At 37.5% G+C, this 19,685-nt stretch overlaps 1 protein-coding gene across 1 annotated transcript in view; it reads left to right on the plus strand.

Annotated features, from left to right (window-relative positions):
- Positions 1 to 19,685, plus strand: part of KIAA1109 (KIAA1109 ortholog) — an 87,777-nt gene that overhangs the window by 15,276 nt on the left and 52,816 nt on the right. The window contains 18 exon segments of the mRNA XM_030947036.1: positions 380 to 566; positions 1,635 to 1,716; positions 2,468 to 2,661; positions 4,958 to 5,037; positions 5,440 to 5,590; positions 7,124 to 7,229; positions 7,231 to 7,281; positions 8,065 to 8,143; positions 8,426 to 8,517; positions 9,375 to 9,492; positions 10,249 to 10,404; positions 10,814 to 10,911; positions 11,869 to 12,047; positions 12,201 to 12,307; positions 14,341 to 14,549; positions 16,916 to 17,143; positions 17,734 to 17,871; positions 18,127 to 18,303. Of these exon segments, the coding sequence (XP_030802896.1) occupies positions 380 to 566; positions 1,635 to 1,716; positions 2,468 to 2,661; positions 4,958 to 5,037; positions 5,440 to 5,590; positions 7,124 to 7,229; positions 7,231 to 7,281; positions 8,065 to 8,143; positions 8,426 to 8,517; positions 9,375 to 9,492; positions 10,249 to 10,404; positions 10,814 to 10,911; positions 11,869 to 12,047; positions 12,201 to 12,307; positions 14,341 to 14,549; positions 16,916 to 17,143; positions 17,734 to 17,871; positions 18,127 to 18,303 (2,432 nt within the window).

Below are 19,685 nucleotides of genomic sequence, written 5' to 3' on the forward strand. Positions count from 1 at the left end.
CAGAAATGTTTGCTGAGGCTTCTGTTCTATGCATCAAGAGAGATATTTGTTTGTTTGTTTTTATACATGAGACTGAAAAACTTCATTTACCATTTTGTGCAGTTTTTGTCTGGACTTATTTTTGGACTGTGACCTAGGGGTGAAATGCCTTTCAGATTTAATATTTTGTATGCAGCTGTCTTATTTGCCAAGTTTTACTGATTTGCTTAGAAAGCTGTAATTATTTTGTGGAATTTTTTACTGCTTTTTAATATGTACTTCAGCAGCTGTTCAGTACTGTGTGGATTGGTTTTGCAAAATGTGCATTTTTGAGGAACTGTAAATATTCCAAGGGAATGTTGAGATAGAATTAGAACCTCTTTTCCTACTATTTGGTTAGATCCAAAGGCAGAAACTCGACTGTATATTATGGTGAATGACTTTGAATTTCACGTGTACAACCGCTCTGAGCTTTATGGACAACTTCAAGAACTGTTTGGCTTGGATCCCACAATAATTCCAGCAAAGAAAGATGATGAGAGAGCACAAGTGAATGGAAGGCAGAGAACACACGCCAATCTTGACAGGTAAATAATTATTAATTTTGCTTTTTTGTTGATGCTTTGTTCTGCAAAGTGCCGAACTAATTGGGGAATGTTTTGTTAACGTGTGCTCTGGAGGCCAAATGAGGGAAGCACTACTGAGAGAAATTGCACTGACAAATCTGACAGTCTGAATCTTTTCCCTTTCCTCAGATTTCCTACCAGTAATAATTTTAAAACACAGCCAAACAAACCAAGCACTCTTGTTTAATGATCAGAGACAGGCTGAAAAATCTATTTGAAATACAGTGTGGAGAGGAAGCATGTGTTGAGGAGGATTATGCTGGCAGAATAATAATGGTTTTGCTCAGTAGAAGTAACAGCTGCTCAAGACATTGAACAGGCAAAATGTGAGGATCTCTATGGTCTTGTGTACAGCTACACAAACTGTCTTCTGTTAATTCCTCTTTTTGGGGTACCCCAGAAAATGGAGTGGAAATATAAGGAGTTTTACATGGCTTATGTGCAGTGCAGACAGATGTTCAATAATCAGCCTCTGTTTGGGCAGGACCTCACCAGACTGATTTACTGTCAGGAGCAGAGAGGATCTAATGAGACTTGAGTCCTGCCACTGCTGCTGGCCAGTTGCTAAATTTCAGAGTGGGCAGCTGCAGGAGGCTGTGGCAGTCCTGAGTTTGAGTAAGGGCTCTGTCTCCCAGCCAGTCTTGTTGTGTTCTTATCTCAAGCCCTTATTGACAGGCACAAGAAGGTTTTCTGCCTTTGAGGAGGATGTGTCTTGGGAAATGAAAATCCCATGCCTCAACAGGAGTATTTAGAACAGGCCAAGATCCTCTGAGGAAGATTTATTTAACTATTGCCCTGAGTTAAACAAGGCATGCTTGTTTCCTACCTGTGTCAGCACCAAGGTGTAGCTCCATGTGCTTCCTGCTGTTCTCCCAGGCTTGGGAAGTCTGGCAAGTTATCTTGCACCCTCCTGGGGAAGGAGTGTTCCTAAGATCTGTGTCCTGAAGACCTCTAGAAGAAAAATTTGCTGGGCTCTTCTGCAGAAAAAGCAAAATAATAACCCCCTTTTTTTTCTTTCTTTTAATTTAGTGTTAAAGTAAAAACAGAATCTCAAGACCCCTCTTCTTCATGGAGATCACTTATTCCAGTCATTAAAGTTAATGTGAGCACGGTGAGTGAAAAGATCCTTACAAGGAAACTATTTATCAGTATTTGCCATTCATTTTTCTTACACATTCTATTCAAAGTTTTTCTTTGCATTTATGCTTTTAAAAAAGTTAAAGTTACATCATCAACACTCCTCTGACACAGTCACAAATCCTGCTGGTGCTGGTGGAAACACAGCTATGTTCTAACTTCTGGGAAATACTCATGACTTAGACTTAGTAATGGTTTCCAGAATATCACCAAGTAATTAAATTGTGGGTGTTGTACAGTATGGGGTGTGCTGGTTTTTTGGCAGGTGTTTGGGGTTTTCTTTTTTTTTTCCCCTGCACGTTTTAATAGAGATATTTGGACACATTATTTAGAGGTTAATGTTACATCCCAAAACCACACCCCTCCCTCAAAAAAGGCAAATGAACAACAGCAAAAAAGAATCAGGAAAACTGTTGTTGAGCTAATAGAAGAAAAAATTCAGAGTTTAACATACAAGGTAGTATTTGTAGATACGACCTTGTATCTACAAGGTAGATACAAGGTCGTATCTACAAATACTACCTTGTATGTTAAACTCTGGTTATGGCCAGGACTTTTGTCTGTGTTCTTCGTTTGCACATGGCTGGTTCAACTGCATTTTTATAGGTAAATAAATACTTAAATGTAAGAGTTTGAGTGTAATGTAAGAGGTCAGTGTAAATAGATATGTAAGTATAAGAGATGAGTGATTACCAGTGAGTTACTGGGTTTGCTTTTTGATTTAGGGTCGCTTGGCATTTGGGAATCATTATCAGCCACAAACACTTTGCATTAACTTTGATGATGCCTTTTTGACATACACCACAAAACCACCCTCAAGCCACCTTGATCAGTTCATGCACATTGTGAAGGGAAAATTGGAAAATGTTCGGGTCATGCTGGTTCCAAGTCCAAGATACGTTGGTCTTCAAAATGATGAGTAAGTTTGGAGTACTTTTGTAGCCATATTATTTTCTTATTTTAAGAACACAAAGAAGAGAATGTTTTCTGTGTTTCTATGTGTTTATTTTATTCTGTGTGTTTAGACAGTTGATATTTGTTACCACTCTGAGGGTTTTTGGTTTTGGATCTTTGAATATATTTCATTTATGGAGAAAAGTGCTGGTTTTCTGTGTTATTCTAGGTGTGTATTTTTTGTGTGTGTTCTGCTCTATTAAACATAGAATCATAGAATAGTTTGGGTTGGAAAGGTTTCTTTGAAGGCTGTTTAGTTGAACCCCTCTGCAATGAGCAGGGACATCTTCAACCAGATCAGATTGCTCAGAGCCCCATCCAGCCGGGCATTGGATGTTTCCAGGGATGTGGCATCCTGTGTCCAAGGTGTGTTTTCCTTCTCTCAGGTACAAGAGCTGTACCCAGGCTTTGCCACCCCTGAATTTCTAGCTGAAATGCCAGGTTTCAGGTGTTGACTTCTGTAAAGCAGATTCATGGTTTAGGAAATACTAATAAAAACCCCAAACTGGGCAAAAGCTGTGGAATACTTAGTAGAGGAGAAACCATGTTATCTTTTGAAGACAGATTGCTGATCCTTTTACCTCTGTGTGTTTTGCATAAGCAGGGTTAGGCAGCTTGAACAAACTGAAGGAAGTCAAACACAAGCCTGAGTGCTTGCATGAAGTAATAAAATAAACTGTACATCGTTTGTACCTTAATTGGCTTTTTATCAGCCAAATACTGCTGTTTGTAACATGGCTTTGTTTTTCTAAGAATATTCTGTGGCTGTGCACAGAATCATACTCTTCCAACATGACGACAAAGGAAATTTCTGCAACTAATATTGAAAACAAATAAGATTAAAACAAAATAGGATTAAGATACTCAAACTATTAGCTTTTCCTCCTGCTTCCTCTAAGTATTTGCTTTTTATACTTTTATCATCTCTGTAGCTCCTGATGGCTAAAGGATGGCATCTGTGCAGAAAATGTGCTCTAATTTACTGGGCAAATTAAAAAAATTGCCCAATTCACTGGAAATGGAGAATATTTGACTCTTTAGAGCCTGCCCTCTTACACTACTTTGCCTAAAATTTAAGCTGCGTGTTTTAACTTGACAGAAATTCCTTCAGCCAGTGTATGTATAAAAAACATCCGAGTGGCTTGAAATTTGTAGCAGACTGAGGAATCAATACAAACATGAGCATTTCACTTTGGAAGCTGACATTTTGTGTTACAAACATCCATCTCAACACTTTTATCACTCTTTGAAAATAAGTCTCTGAAATTGAAGAAAAGAAAAAAAATGGTGGTGGGGAGAGCAGGTCAAAGTAGAAGTTTTGAGGCAGCAGGCTTAAGGTTCAGGATAGATAATAGGGAATACTTTATAATGATAATCTTATTTTAATTTATTGCCAATATCTAGTTTGTGTTAAAGTATTTGATCATTTGCTGCTGTTACTCTCAAAGTAAACTTAGTTTCAAGGTTCCTGCTCTGTTGCTTTTGAAGAGTTTCTGGCAGGACATGATTTCTGCATCTGCTGTCTTCCATGTTTTCCAAAGTTTCCTGCCTTTGAAAGTGAGCTGTGGTAAAAATGGGGTATGTGCTCTAACAGGTCACACTCTTACACAGTCATAGGAATTGTCTTTTTTTGTCAAGAAATGACAGTTTATGAAAGTGGCTGAGAAGCTTCAATAGTGCCTTCTGCAGTAAAACCAGAATTATTAATATGTAAATTAATGTGGGAAAGGGATTGTAATATACCAATATAATAGTGTTAGAGAAATGTTTCATCTCTTAGCTTTATCACTTTGATCCTTTAATATTGAGGGAAGTGTTATTGAGGCAGAACAGCTTTTTTTCTTTTTTTTATTAACTAATGGTCTAATTACTGAAAGTCTTGTCCCTTTGGTGTAGAAGGTTATTTTAGTGAGAAAACAATTAGCAGGTGAAAGAACTATATAGGACAAGGAGAAAGGAACTCTTGACTGAAAGAAACACTTAAAGTAAAACTTCAGTAGTTACTTGTGGTTTAGAATATCTGAGAAGTACTTTTGTGGAGAAGAACCTGGTACCTTCATGCTTGAGTTAACTAGACTTTTAAGTTATTTAATGTAATAGTTATAATAATAATAGCCATATTATCATCAAGGGTTTGGTTTTTTCTCAAATCATTATGCAAATCCATTATGGTTAATATGTTGCGTTTAAAATTACTTGAATTCATAAAGATCAATCTTGGCATGTCCATTTTTACTCTTCTTTTTGCTGTTTCCTTGCAGACCCCCAAGGCTGATGGGTGAAGGTTTTGTTGTAATGCAGTCCAATGATGTTGATATCTATTACTATATGGATGAACCAGGTACAAGCTGTTAAATACAAAGATAGTTTATTTTTTTTGAAGGTGAAAAATCTATATGCTAAGAGAGCTAATGCAATGTTTGGAGCCAATAGAAATATCATAAATATGCTTTTGCTCTGACTGCCCTTGAAGTATTGCCTGAATCTTGAGCAAAGACAACACATTTGGTAATGGTGTGTACAGATGTAGGATAGGTGGCAATTTTGGGTCATTTTTGGTCATATTTCTTGGCCTTCCACTGGAAGTCTGCATTGAATTGTGTCTTGATATTTACATACTGTAGTGCTCTCAAATAAAACTGACATGAGGACACTTTAATTGTCTTGTGCTTAAGCAAACATTTCTCTTGCTAATTTGAAGCAGCTTCCTTTAATAATGTGTTTAATATTTTATGTAATGCAGGCCTTGTACCAGAGGAGACAGAGGAGAGTAATGATGGAGAAGCCAGCAATGAGGACAGCAAATTACAGGACCTGCCACCATGCTGGGGTTTAGACATTGTGTGTGGAAAAGGGACAGACTTCAATTATGGACCTTGGGCTGATAGGCAGAGGTATGACCATGATTTACAACTCTCATCTTAATATCCAGTGTTACTGAGAAAGCTTTCTCAAGTTTCCATTGTGTGATTCCTTAGAATTTGTGTGTTTTGGGGTAAACCAAGTCTGAAAGAAGAGTCCTGCCACAATGGTTTAAGATTAGTTAATTCATTGGTGTTTATCTTGTTGGCCTTCCAAAGTTAGGATTTCTCTAATTATTGAATTAATAGATTGTTCCCTTTCTGTAAGCAAAGTATTTTTACTGTTTATCAAGTAAAAGGTTTAACTTGTTAATTGGTGATCTTTAGATTTATCAAGCTCCTGTTGGCTAATATGGGAATGAACTCTATATTGATGAGGAAATTTTAGGGAAACAGAAATCTGGCTATGAAAATAATGAGGGAGGAATAATTTATCCTTGCTTAGCATAATCAGCTGCTTGATGTTATCTCCAAAGTATTTATTATCTAGCTATTTTTAAACAAAATATTAGCCTAGAGTTCTCTTGTTCTTCACTTGGCCCTGGATGCTTTGCCCATGAGCATTTCTGGTGAGGACAATAGTATTGTTTAGAGAGTGAAGGACTATTAAGCAAAAGTGACATAATCAGTGCTTTCCCTCTTTTCCCCTGTTAATTACAGGCTGGTACTTGGCCTCCACTAATTCTCCTGTGAAACTGTTATGATTTCCTGTCTCTCAGGAATGTGAGGATGGCAGCCCAAAGAGTAGTCATTAGATATGATAGTGCATTTAAGAGAAAATGTTGCTTTCTAGAACCTTTTGCTAGAAATATGAGGTCAGTGAATCATTAATGATACTTTTAATACTCCAAAGAAAGCTTGCCCTGTAATGGAATGCTTTTTATAATCTGAACTGGCTCAGTAGAAAACAGTTGAGTGCAGAGTGCATAGAGTTCCTGGATACATACTAGGAACACTTTTGCATCTTGCTGTGGATGGATCCTGGAAGTTTAAGAGCTTTTAAGCTGCTACAACAGCCAGGTGCTGGGTGCAGGAAGAAATTCCACCCCCTTGAAACCTATGTACACTCTGCTGTCTGTGCTTCGTCACTCTGCCGTTCCTGTCAAGCATTTCATGGCACATTCAGCCAAAAATCTGTAGAAATGTGGCTTCCATTCTGAGGTCTAAAGTTTTGTATTTTCTTTATTTCTGGGCTTATATCAATTATTTATGCACAAACTGAAGAGTAAATAGATGATTTGCTACTATGCTTTTGTAACAGATTTTAGAAACCAAGGATTAGGAATAAAAAGAAAAACATGGTTTGTTTTCCTTCTGAATTAACTTGCAGACAAAAGCTATAAATTTTAACTTCTTGCCATTGACACTTTGGGAGATTTCAGTAATGAGTTGGAAGGCTCCTATGATGAAGATATTCAACAAACATTCTTCCTTATCACATGCACTGGTTGTCTAAAGACTCAGCTAAGAGGAAGATAGCTAAATGAACCAAGTAGATGCGCAAATACACATATGTATTTCCTCTGAGAACAAAAAACAACTTTTTTTTTTCTTTTTCTCCACTAGGGATTGCTTGTGGAAGTTTTTCTTCCCACCAGACTACCAAGTTATGAAAGTCTCAGAAATTGCTCAGCCTGGGAAACCAAGGCAGATCCTTGCTTTTGAGCTGCGGAATGAATATCATTGCAGATGCCACCATTGATTTGCTTTTCACCAAGAACAGGGTAAATAGTGAAACTTTATCAAGAAATTAACTTTGTCTGCTGTGGTTGCACTGTGCTTTTTGGTTGTGCAGTTCTGCTTGTCTCAGATGTTCATTACAGAACTATGGTTTTAAAAGCTGGGTGATTTTTATCGTAGTTTTTTATAATTATGAGCAAACCTTTCAAAGAGAAATGTATTATTAGAAGCATTATTTTAAGTTTGTTTTAAGCTTTAAAGGTACATCTTAAGCCATGCCAGCTCCTGCAGTCTTGGGGCTTCATGATCTGGGCGTGTCCTGTGCAGTCTTAAATTCTAATGAAGCTCACCATGATAGATTAAAAAACCAATTTCTTCTGATACTTCTGAATGAGGAGAACACTGGGGGAACAGAATTTGTATGTGTAGGAGTTGGGATTTTTCTTCTCCTTGTTGCTACTCTCCTACATGGGGTACAGCATCACTTTGTTGTACCCCTGTTTTGTGCTTTTGTGGGGGGACTGAAAGGGTTAGAGTTGTAGTGTCAGACATGTACATTAGTCTGTCCTCCCAGGCCTTGGGTCAGAGTATTTTATGCTGTTTCTCCAACTGGACTGCAGTCAGCATTTGTTAAACCTAAAAAAGGTGTTTTATTACTGTTAAACCTAAAAAAGGTAGGTTATTTTGTATCAATATGTATTGATAGCTCATTAGTGGTTTTTCTGAAGGCAAGAAAGACTTTAATCACCAGGTGTGGATAATGACAGCCAGAGGCATAAATAAATCTAGAAATCACATTTGGACTGTTTTGCTTTTTTGCAATGCAGGAAACAAATGCTGTACATGTAAACGTTGGTGCAGGATCCTATTTGGAAATAAATATTCCCATGACAGTGGGTGAAAATGGTGAGTTAAGGCTAAGCTAGATTTGTTTTCTACTGTTTTTCCTGAACAGTTATCTTAATTCCTGTGTGTGTCAATGTCTTTTAGTATTTTTCCTTTGTAATCTTGAGATTCCTAAGGAAAGGAACAAAAAAACTTCCTTGTACAGTTCACGGCAAGATATTAAGGCAAATATCCCTCAGGGTACTTCTTGGTAGTGGACTGCTGAAATCACTGCTAAAAATTGTGTAAATATTGATCTAACTCTTGTGTCTCAATGATAATTTGATGACTTTTGTTTGCCAGGCTATTCACCTACAATTAAAGGGCAGCTCCTCCACGTGGATGCCACCAGCAGCATGCAGTACAGGACTCTCTTGGAAGCAGAAATGCTGGCTGTAAGTGTGCATTAATAAGCACAAAGCTTCAGTCTCTAGGGGATTTTTAATTAAGAACATATTGACTTTTCTGTCGAGCAGTCTTTAGTTTCTTAATGCAGGAAAATGCCTTTTTAATGTGTTTTGCAGGACCTAAATAGATAAGGAATTTATGTGTACTGACACAATTGTGCATGTGTGTAATCTTTAGTGACTTAAAAAGCACAACTCGGTGTATAAATTACCTATTTACAAATGTTGCCTCATTTACTATGTAGCCATGTGTCCGTGCAGGCTTTGCCTTAATTAATGATTATGCTCACTATTTCTGCTAAAGGATATGTATGCAGAAGTACTTAAAAGCACTCAAGTGTACTTGAACTACTTGAGACATATTTAAAACTCCATTACTCTTTTGTTTGCCTAATATTTGATTTCTGCAGTGTTGTAGTTGTGTAGATCACCCTTCTTATTGGTTTTTAATTATCTTATTCAAGTGATATTTTTATGAATATGAAAAATATATCAGTGGTTGAAAAACAGTCTCTTCTGGGACATTTTCTTTTTGGTGTAGTGTGAAAAGTGATGTTTTTGATGAAAACCTTGCATTTCAAATTGCTTTGTACATCTATGGCAGCAGATGTATCTGAAACTCATCTATACCTTCCCAAATAAATGAATACACAACACTTGACCTTCAAACACAGAAGGAGGGACAGAGATTAAATTATTAAGGAACTGGAAGTACCTTCTGTTCATCCCAGCAGGAAAACAGTTTTAATTATTCAGCAGGGTACATATGTGAAAACTGCTGAGAGACAGGGTCAGGCATTGTCATCTTTTCAGGTGATCCTGATGCTTTCATTTCTTGCCCACAGTTCCATATCAATGCCAGCTATCCCCGCATATGGAACATGCCACAGACATGGCAGTGTGAGCTGGAGGTCTATAAAGCAACCTATCATTTCATCTTTGCTCAGAAGAGCTTCTTTACAGGTAACCTCTTTGCTAAATAGGTCACATGTCAAATATTCTTTCTTTGGGATTTGTTTTCAAATTTTGCCGAGTTGTGCAAGGTCAGGTTCTCTAATTTCGTGTTTTTAAGGTAACAAATTGATTCTGATGACAAAGTTCCTGATGCCTATAGAATGTCTAACTGCATGGTATTCTTACATTTGAGTAGAAGCACAAATAATTTAATTTTCTAATGTCTAAATAAATTTGATTTGCCATGAAGTGATCCTAAATTTATTTCTTACTTGAACTCTTATCACAGCTACTGATTTGCTTAATTTGTCACCCATGATGTTGATTTCTCCTGATATCCCTCTTTGCTTGGCTCATTTTCAACTACTTGGGCTTTGGATTGTGTCCCTATGGCTGACAGATGATGAGGAAAAGTAATTTGCTCCTCAGGCTTCTGGCCGTGAGGAGGAAGGCGCAGTGCAAGGTGGAACAGCACCACCCAACTGTTGCTGGAAGCTCCAGCTGCAGTAATGGAAAGAATAGAGCCCCATCACTGTGGTGTTAATTAGCCCTGCTGGGAGGAAGGCTTAATTAGTGCAGGCTTGGTGCCATGCTAATAAAGTTATCCCCTGAGTGAGGCCAGAGCCACTGTCTGGGTAGTGCCACAGTGCCCAGTAACCTGCTGCTGTGGTCAGGGCAAAAATCAGCTTTTCCAGCACAAAAATCCTAAGGAATCACTCACCTGCTGGCCACTAACTCACCTTTTATTGCTTGGTGTGGGTCTAGATCTGATCCAAGACTGGTCCAGTGACAGCGCACCTGATATTTTTTCATTTGTTCCATATATGTGGAACTTCAAAGTCATGTTCCATCAGTTTGAAATGATCTGGGCAGCAAATCAGCACAACTGGATTGACTGTTCCACCAAACAACAGGAGAATGGTGAGATCACTTTTTTTGTATTTGGAAGAAGTAGCATATATAACAAAAAATCATCAACAAAATACAGTGTACACAAATGTATAAAGAGATAAAGTACTAGAATTACACCCAAAACCTGGTGGGTAAAAAAAGCACCAAGATATTATAGTTATTTTTATTGTTTTCCTGCAATTTCCTTGTGCTAAGTACAATGTCTTTCTAGAAGGAACAAGATGTAGGCAATAAATACTTTCAGAATAATTGATTACAGTCATTTATGACTCCAAGTACAGTGTTGTATAATGGTAATATTCTGTCATGAGTTCTTTAATACATTTTAATTATTGCTACCTTATGTTTGATATTTTGTCTAAGAACAAAATAGGGAGTAATTCTGACAAATTTGTTTGGTTTTCCTGTTCCCTCCCAGTTTATCTAGCAGCTTGTGGAGAAACCCTGAACATTGTTTTTTCTCTGCCTTTCACTGACTTTGTTCCAACCACATGCAATACTAGATTCTCCTTAAGGGTAAGGACATCTTGTAAATGTGAGACTTGTCTTGGAAATGTGAGACTCTTTCCTGAAAGAAAAATAGTCTTTTTCACTTTCAGTTCATAGAATTTTTCTTGAAGCAACCCAGAGGTAAATGGTTTCAGTTTGCTTGTGTGAAGCATTTAATCATAGCCTGTTTTAATTTATATATACATACATGCACTAAAAGGAAAATATTTCTGAAAAATACAAACATGCATATGCTTCTTACATGCATAAATACACACATTTAGTATATATAGTTATTATATGTAGTTAAATTGTGTGTATGTGTTTTATCACCTGGAATTCTGTTCCCCTTTATTTATGAAATATGAAAATCTAATGTGTGTTCAAAGATAGAATCAAATACTGTACTGGCTACCCCCAAACCATTTTGAAAAGCCATCTTCCAGATTTTTAAGAGGTTCTGTAGCATAAATAATGATCACTAAGTGTTTTTCACAGATGCAGATAATTCTGTGAATTACTGTACTTTTTGCCTTCCTTAAAATAGAAGCTGTCTACTGCTGCTAAAAATAAAAAACTAGTTGATGGTGATGTTGCTAATTTGGTATAATTTGATAGCAAAGAAATCAATGTTTTATAGATTTCATCCTTTTTAAACTGTGATTTAGTTGAGATGTGGAGTAAGCTTGTTTTAGTAATTTAATTTCTGCAGTATTCAATTTCTGCAGTAGAAGAACAGGGATCACTACAAGTTCTCCAGTGTTTTATAGATTGCCCTAGTGATGTGAAAGTTATTGGAATTGTAAGCATTCAGAACTGTAGAGCTCTTGAGATTGCACTAAAACTTGCTGGGAAACAGACTTCTTGTCTAATTATGCCTTTATGTAAAATAAACATGATGGCGCACACAAACATGAAGATAGCTTGAGCATTGTGCATAAGGGGAATGTAAATTAACTCTTATTGCTGATGTTTGACTTTTAGGGAGAAGATGTTGATCTTCATTTGTATCTGCCTGACTGCCATCCTAGTAAATATTCCCTTTTTATGCTGGTAAAGGATTGTCAGCCCAATAAAATAAGTCCTGAGTCTTGTATGTCTGCAGAATGTCAAAGTGCTCAGAAAACGGGCAAACCCAAATGGAGGAACATTACTCAAGAAGAGTGAGTTTATTAAGATATTCATGTGTATTGGTATCTTTATGTTGACTCTTCTTATTTATTTTGTTTGTGATTCATCAACTTTTGAGGTTGCTTTAAAGTTACTTAAAAGAAGTATTGTGCTTGAAATAAAAGGATGCTGTTTCCTTTTGAAAGGGCTGGATGGGTTGAATGCTGGACAGTCCCAAGTGTTGTCTTTACAATTGACTACTCCTGGCACCCAATTTATCCTCAGAAGGCAGATGAGCAGCTAAAGCAATCCTGTAAGTGTCACTACCTTTTCCTTGTTAGCATTGCTTCATTTGGGAAGCTGCTGGGACTTTGGATCACACTGCTTCCATCTGCAGAGATGAACTTGGAACTGAATTGCTGTTTTATGTCTCAGGGGAATGTTTTGATCATTAGAATGCACTGGGATTGATTTAAAACCTGACAGGATTCCATGCTGCTACATTTCAGGATGTGTCCCAGTTCCTTGTGTAAAAAAAGAGGAGACTGTCTGCAGTTCACTTCTCCTTGTCCTTAACAAAGTGGATCTCTTAAATGGGTTGTTGCACAAGATAGAATATCACTTGGTATATTAAACATCAGGATATTAAATAGGAAGTACAATATTTTTGGCCATGTCCTTTAGGTTTTCTAAGTTTTTTTGACTTTTGGATGTTGTGATCTCATCTTATTATTCAAATTGTTTAAATTCATTGTATATGAGATGTAATAATAATGTCTTCCCTTTGTGGATATCAAACTGTGATTTCATTGTTCACTGTTCAAGTGAACTATCAGAAATGAGTGTTACACTGGTCAGTCAAATTCTGATGTCTAAGATTTTATTTTAACTGTCTAAGTATTTCTAGATAACAAATATCCTATAAGTATGTGCTTGCAAAAATGTGATAAACACAGATAAAGTAGGTTAATTTAAATGCAGAGGGAGGTATGCAGGAAGTTATGGGGTTCCATAAAACTCTTTCAGGCTGAGATTCTAGAAGCAGAACTGATGGAGGAGAGATGTTTGAAGAATAACAAGGGCTAATTTGAAAGGGCCACAATCAGCAGGTGTTAGAAGGCATGCTGGATGGCATTTTTAGGGTTTGAGTTCCAACAATTCACATCTAAAAGAACATTTAATTTGTGAGGCTGAAGCAGAAAAGGTGAGATGGATTTTGCAGATGCTCATTAAGTGCTCTTGTGAGACTGTCAGCTTGTGTCAAATGTGCGTTCCTCACATTCTGAGAACATTTCTTCGTATTTGTAGCAATTGAAACCTGCATTTGCAAGTTTGTACATACACAGGTAATTCATTTGCAGCTTCCTCCAGTGATTAGTTCAGCAGTCCACCTCTGTCCTACTCCGTGGTGCTGATGGAATCTGCTTGCAATAGCAACATCTGTATTTTATTTTGAATCAGTCCATCAAACTCTGAGAAATATGTTGCATCACAAAAGATATAGTTTCCATAAAAAGTGGTCATCTCTGCAGCATTTGGCTGATGCATAACTCATAAGATGGTGCAAGCACTGAGCAGGTGCTGTAGACAATAATGGGGAGTTCAGGCCTTGGAGGTTTCTGCCTGCAGGTGTCTGTAGTTCTGTATGTGCCAGTTCTTCCCGTTAAACTGGCACCTGAAATCTTCCTCCAGCTGGAGCATCAATTTTTGATGCTTTTCCCATGGAGTTCTCTACTCCCCAGCAATCAATTCACATCCCCAAAATACTTCCAGTTACTCATTACATTCTCATTGCCTTTCCTCTCTTAAGACAGTTTTTGGGCTATTGTTCCTAATTCCAACTAGAAAGAAGGGGTAGGAAATAGGATTTGAATTTCCAGACTGTTTTGTGACTAGAGTAATTGAGTTGTTGGAGACACAATTTTGGCCTACAGAGCTCCTAGTTCAGAACAGATTTTTAGTACAACTTTGCACTTTGCATGTTTATTCTCTGTTGTTTATCCTGCAGTAGCTGTGTGGTTGTGGGAAATCTGCTCTGCTGAAATGAAAGCATGTCTCTGTTTAACTTCAAAAGCAAGATAAATACACTGAATACTTTTTTTTCAGAACTTCAGGGATTGTTTTTCTCTTGCATAATTAGCATTGACTAAAATATTCTGTTTTCTTGTCTTCCCATAGTTACTAGAGATGAAAAACTAGATCTGTAACTTAGACATGCTAATGTAATTATACAATTTAGGTGCTAAAAGTCGTGTATTTAATACACATTCCTGTTGGCTGAACTTTGTCCAAGAGAAGCCTAAGTTGTAATCAAAATCTATTTTCTATTCTTCTTTTGCTCCCAAGTGTCAGAAATGGAAGAAACCATGTTGTCTGTGCTCAGGCCGTCACAGAAAACCAGCGACAGCGTGATTTCATCTCCCACAGCTTCCAGCCGCCTTCCCCTCGACCCCTCGGAGCTGCCCCCAGATAAACTCCACGTGGAGCTGGAACTCTCCCCAGATTCCCAGATAACCCTGTATGGACCCTTGCTCAAAGCCTTTCTCTCCATAAAGGTAGGCAGAGGAGCACAACTTGTAAAATTTATGGGTGGCCACTTGTAGGAAGGGGAAATAATGAGTTTTAAAATGGGAAATTCAAATTCGGAAGGATATGTGAATTTGGATGACAACTTTTGGTAGGCTCTAGTTTAGAATTGCTCTGGTGATCTGGTATAGCTGGGATGAATTTTATTGTCACAGGCTTGTGAGAGGACTTCTTACATACATATATATATATACACACACAGACACCCATATCAGCATAATTTTTCCTTCAAGAAATACTGCATGTTCTGGACATGGGCAAAAAATTTCTTTTTTCAATTTTCCACTAGTAAAATAAAAAAATATTCCATGATTATGACTAGAGCTTATCTAAACTCCAGGTTTTATGCAGAGTTATACCAGAAGCCATGTTTTTGGTGCATTTTAAGTTCTGCAGTGTGTTGTTTTTCTTAGCTAGATTCCATGACATTTCTGGAGTTAGGATCATGGAAGGGACTGGGGAATAAGCTTAATTTAAAAAGCTTCTTCAGTAAATATTTGAGAAGGATTAGGCATCCTTTTCTTGACATTAATCTATTATGCTTTAGAATGTGTGTTTGTTTTTTTTGCTGTCTTCTCTTCCATGACTGATTTTTTAGGGTGTCTAAGTTCAATTCCTTCCCATCTCCCTCAGCCTCCCTTGTGGTGACAAAAGCCAAGGCAGTTGAATGTGTCAGTTCTGTTTAACTAGGCAAAATGCTTGGGGATTGGTTGATTTTTGTGGTTGGGTTTTTTTTTTGTGTGTGTGTGTGTGGTTTTGGGGTTTGTTTTTTTGGTGGGTTTTTGCTGGTTTGTTTTTCTCTGAACATCTGTTTCAACCTGTGCAGATCTAGGTTAAGGTAATGCTTCTGGAGGCTGGCATTTTGGAGCAGAGGTTGAGGAATTTTCTGAGACAGGTCATCAATAGAAGGACTCACTGGAACAGTAATTTTCATTAATTTCTATAAAATATAGCATATAAGCAAGGAGTAGCAGAAAATATTGTTTTGTAGAGTATAGGACTTGCAAATATGCTCATTATTTTTTCATGTTGTCAATAAAATAAATAGGATTAAAATTAGGCCAGTACTGCATCTTGAAGCCTTGATTTCTCCTGGTACAGAGCAAATGAAGCCATGTTTGAATTGTTTATTGAACCCTCTTTTTGAAGCCCATAAATTCATGGGGGATTCTGGCTTTTCAAGCAAAGCAGCACCATTTCAGTGCTTTTTGCCTCTGGAGATAAATGCAAACAGTGCTCCATTAGATCCCCCATTCTGTAATGATTTCTTTTTTAGGTGCAGATTTCTCACGTGAAATTTAGCTTTTCTATTCTAATTATCAAGAGAAATTTCTGATTAATAGCTTGTTTATGAAAATGTGCATTTATTGCTCTTTTTAGCATTTTTGTGACTCTGTTTAGAACTTTTAGTCCAGCTGTGCTGGGATCATCTCTTGAAAGAATTCTAGGAGGGTTTTTTTTTTAATGTTTCTTTTCCTGATTTGTGGTTGTTTTCAGTTTGTTTTCATTGATCTTTTTTTAATACATGGTGTAGAGATCCCTGTGCACACATTGTCCGTGCAGCTTTGTTAAGCCTTCTAATCTTGGGAGGTAGTTTTTTGGTGTAGCACACCCTGCTAAGGCTTTGCTGTCTGGAAATGAATGATTCACAGCAGGAGTTGTCAGGAGTGAGTTACTGGAGCACCTACCACCCTCTGCTGGGTCTGCCTTATTAAAAATCACTGCAAGAAAATTCTTCTTGAGAGTTTATCACATCTTCTCCCTTAAAAGAACAGCCAGATTGCCAGAAACCTGATGGATTCTCTGTTTCCCAGTAGAATTTGGCAGTGTTACTTTGGCCTTGGATAATTCAAGAGGATTTGCTTAGACACAAGGTGGCTTTTAGACCCAAGCAAGAAATGTTTATGACCTAATATTTTAGAAGCATGGTTAAGACTTTTTAGCCTGCTGAAAAAAGGTTCAGAAAGTTGGAGGAGGGTGACTTCCTGCAGGATGTGTTTTGTGTTCTTACTCTGTTATGTATCTTTAAAAGCACAAAACCTATTTAAAAGTGTCAGTTACAATATTTCAGTTACTTGTGTTGCATGTTATCTCAAATACCACTACTGTGAGAACTACTGAGCTGCCATCATTTTCTACAAAGCACAATGCCTAAATTTGCACATTTAAGCTATCCAGTTTTCATAAAAGTATCTGTGTTCCTTTAGCTGTAGGTTATAGCTATGCCACTTATTTTAGGGAGTATTAAAACCAGAAGATTTGTTTTGTATTTCAATTCATTGCCTGCATGTTTTTCATTTGTTTTCCATGTGATCATAACAATTCTTTTCCCTAGGAAAATTATTTTGGGGAAGATGACATGTACACTGACTTTGAAGAGGTCATTTCAAGCCCTGTTTTGTCCCTGTCAACATCCTCAAGCTCTGGCTGGACAGCTGTAGGAGTGGAAAATGACAGAAAAGAAAATGAAATTTCAGTCAAGCCTGTTCACCCTCTTACTTTACGCCCATGGGATATCACTGTGCTTGTTAATTTGTACAAAGTGCATGGGAGATTGCCAGTGGTAAGTACTTTATGATAATAAAAGAATTTGCTTCATGTAATTTATTTTTTTTTAGTTTCAGTCTGGAACCACATTTAACTGCCTGGAACATTTAGTTGCTGTGGTGCTTACCAAAATGTAAGCATACATACCAAAATGTGTAGGTACTCTCTGCTGCAACTGTGGCTGTCTAAACAACTTTGAGACAGGATTTATTTTGCTGATCTGGGAGGCAGAACTGGATAATTTTTTAATATGTTTGTTATTCCCAGAACTTGATTTGTGTGCTATTTTTGATTGACCATTACAATTTCTCTGCTGATTAGCAAATTTGTCTTATAATGGTGCAGTCTGCTCTTTGCTCCTGACTTCTGAGGGAACCCTAGAATAAAAAATCCAGATAAAACATTGGGTTCACCCAAATCTTTTTGAATTACTGTTTATGCAATTTTCAAAAGGTTTTTGAAGTTGCACAGACTTCTTGAGTATCCACTGAGAGGAAAATCAGGATACTCGTACTTCCTACTCACAGATTTGCAGCTGATAGTAAAGTTTCAACCATGTTATGTACTTTCAGGTTCTGAAACAGATTTGTTTATCTTTTATTTCAGCATTGCAGTCCAGATGGTCCAGACTGCCCTACAGCTTTCTTGGAGAGGCTGTGTTTCGAGATGAAGAAAGGGTTTAGAGAAACAATGCTTCAGCTTGTATTGTCGCCAGTGAATCTGTTTCTGAATGACAATTATCAGGTAGTCAGTCAGTGTTTGTGTGGCTGTATTGTGGAAGTTGTGTTGATGTTAAAATTGAATTATTTTTTGGCAGAAATTTTCTTCTTGTGCAAAGGTTTTATTAAGGCTTGTGAGCCGTAAGAAAAATCTGATGTGTATTTTGTAAAAATTTTTAGTTTTGTCCAGAGTTTTTTGCTCAGTAAAATGAGCAGGATTAAGTAAAGCTGGTGTTGCATCTTTTCCAAGAATTGCCTCTCACCTCCTTGTCCTTGGCAGCGCCCTGCAGTGGACGAGGTGCTCCGGGAGGGTCACATCAGCCTGTCGGGCCTGCAGCTCCGTGCCCACGCCATGTTTTCTGCAGAAGGGCTGCCCCTGGGAAGTGACACTTTGGAATATGCCTGGCTGATAGATGTGCAGGCTGGAAGCCTCACAGCCAAAGTGACAGCACCACAGGTACCATCCAGAAACCAGGCTCAAGTACTCAAGTGTTACCCTTCTTCCTTCTAGAACAGGCACAGTGTGGATTTCTGGAAAGCATGTGATCTGTGCCTTGCTTTATAACTTTAAAATCTAATCATTTCTGTAAAGGGACAGGAGATGCCAAATGAGCCATTGTCAGAGTGATGTTTTAAAGCAAGAGGCAAATGAGATGATTTGTGGGAGTGTAGTGTGGACAGGCCTCAGGAGTAGCTGCTCATTGCAGAAATTGTGCTCCTTGGTCCCACTGGAACATAATTTGCTTTCCCAGTATTGCACTTTGTTAGGTAAGTCTTAACACTAACCCCTTTTAATTTTGCCATTTATGTTACATTTGTCTTTCCACCTAGGTGAATTACTCCAAGTTTACAACAAGCAGATCATTCTGATTTATTTCTGCTGTGGTCTGCCAGATCTTTAAAGGAGGGTTGCATTGCCAGTGTATTCTGAGGCACAAGAAAAGTCCATACATTCTACTTAGTAGTTACTATTTCTTTAATGATTTCTAATTTTTTAAGACACTTCTACATCTTCTTGTTCCTCTAAGAATTGGTATTTTCTAGGATTAAGCACATATTTAATTGGGAGACTTCTGCAGCAAATAAAATAAGGCATACAATCAAGTTTACTAACTCTAAAGAATAGATGTTTTCTTGCTACATATACAGACATTTGTGGTGGTACTTTGCAAAATGCTGCCACTGACTTAGATGATCTGGAGGATTTGCTCCACTGCTCTATGGTTCAAAATTAAACTTTGTTGATTCAAAGTAGTCCAAGCTTAAAGAACATTTCTTAAGGCCTAATGAGCTGAAGGATTTTCTTGCTTTATAAAGCCATTCTCAATTATATGCAATTGTATTTTTTTTAGTTGTCAGCTCTTGAATTTGCTGTTTCAGGTTCATTGGCTTTTTTCCTTCCATAGTGTGATGTATTGCAGGAATTTGTGAAGGGACTACACTGAACGGAGGAGGAGAGGTTTTGTGCAGGAGAGTCATAGCTAGATTAAATTCCATTCAAATTACTGCTGATTTTAAGTGCCCTTTCCTTTGGCAAGCCAACGAAAACCCATTTCCCTCTCATAACAGAGACAGTCATGAATCATTTCCTTTATGAGAGAGCTAACTATATAAAAGACTTAAATCAACAATAGGCTAATTACTAGTCTAGCAAGAATCAGCAGTCTTTTGTTAAGCCAGTTTCCTCCTGTGCTATCTAAATGTAACTTTGTTGCTTTTATAGAAGCAAACCTGACATTTAAATTATGAATGGTAACGAAGTACCTTGAGCTATTCTTCATGATAAAGTTGGGGGAGCTCTGTTTTTACAATGAAGTTCTCAGCTGGCTGCAAGAACAA

The sequence above is a fragment of the Camarhynchus parvulus genome, chromosome 4 (assembly GCF_901933205.1).
Source record: "Camarhynchus parvulus chromosome 4, STF_HiC, whole genome shotgun sequence".
In the NCBI taxonomy this organism is placed as follows: Eukaryota; Metazoa; Chordata; class Aves; order Passeriformes; family Thraupidae; genus Camarhynchus; species Camarhynchus parvulus.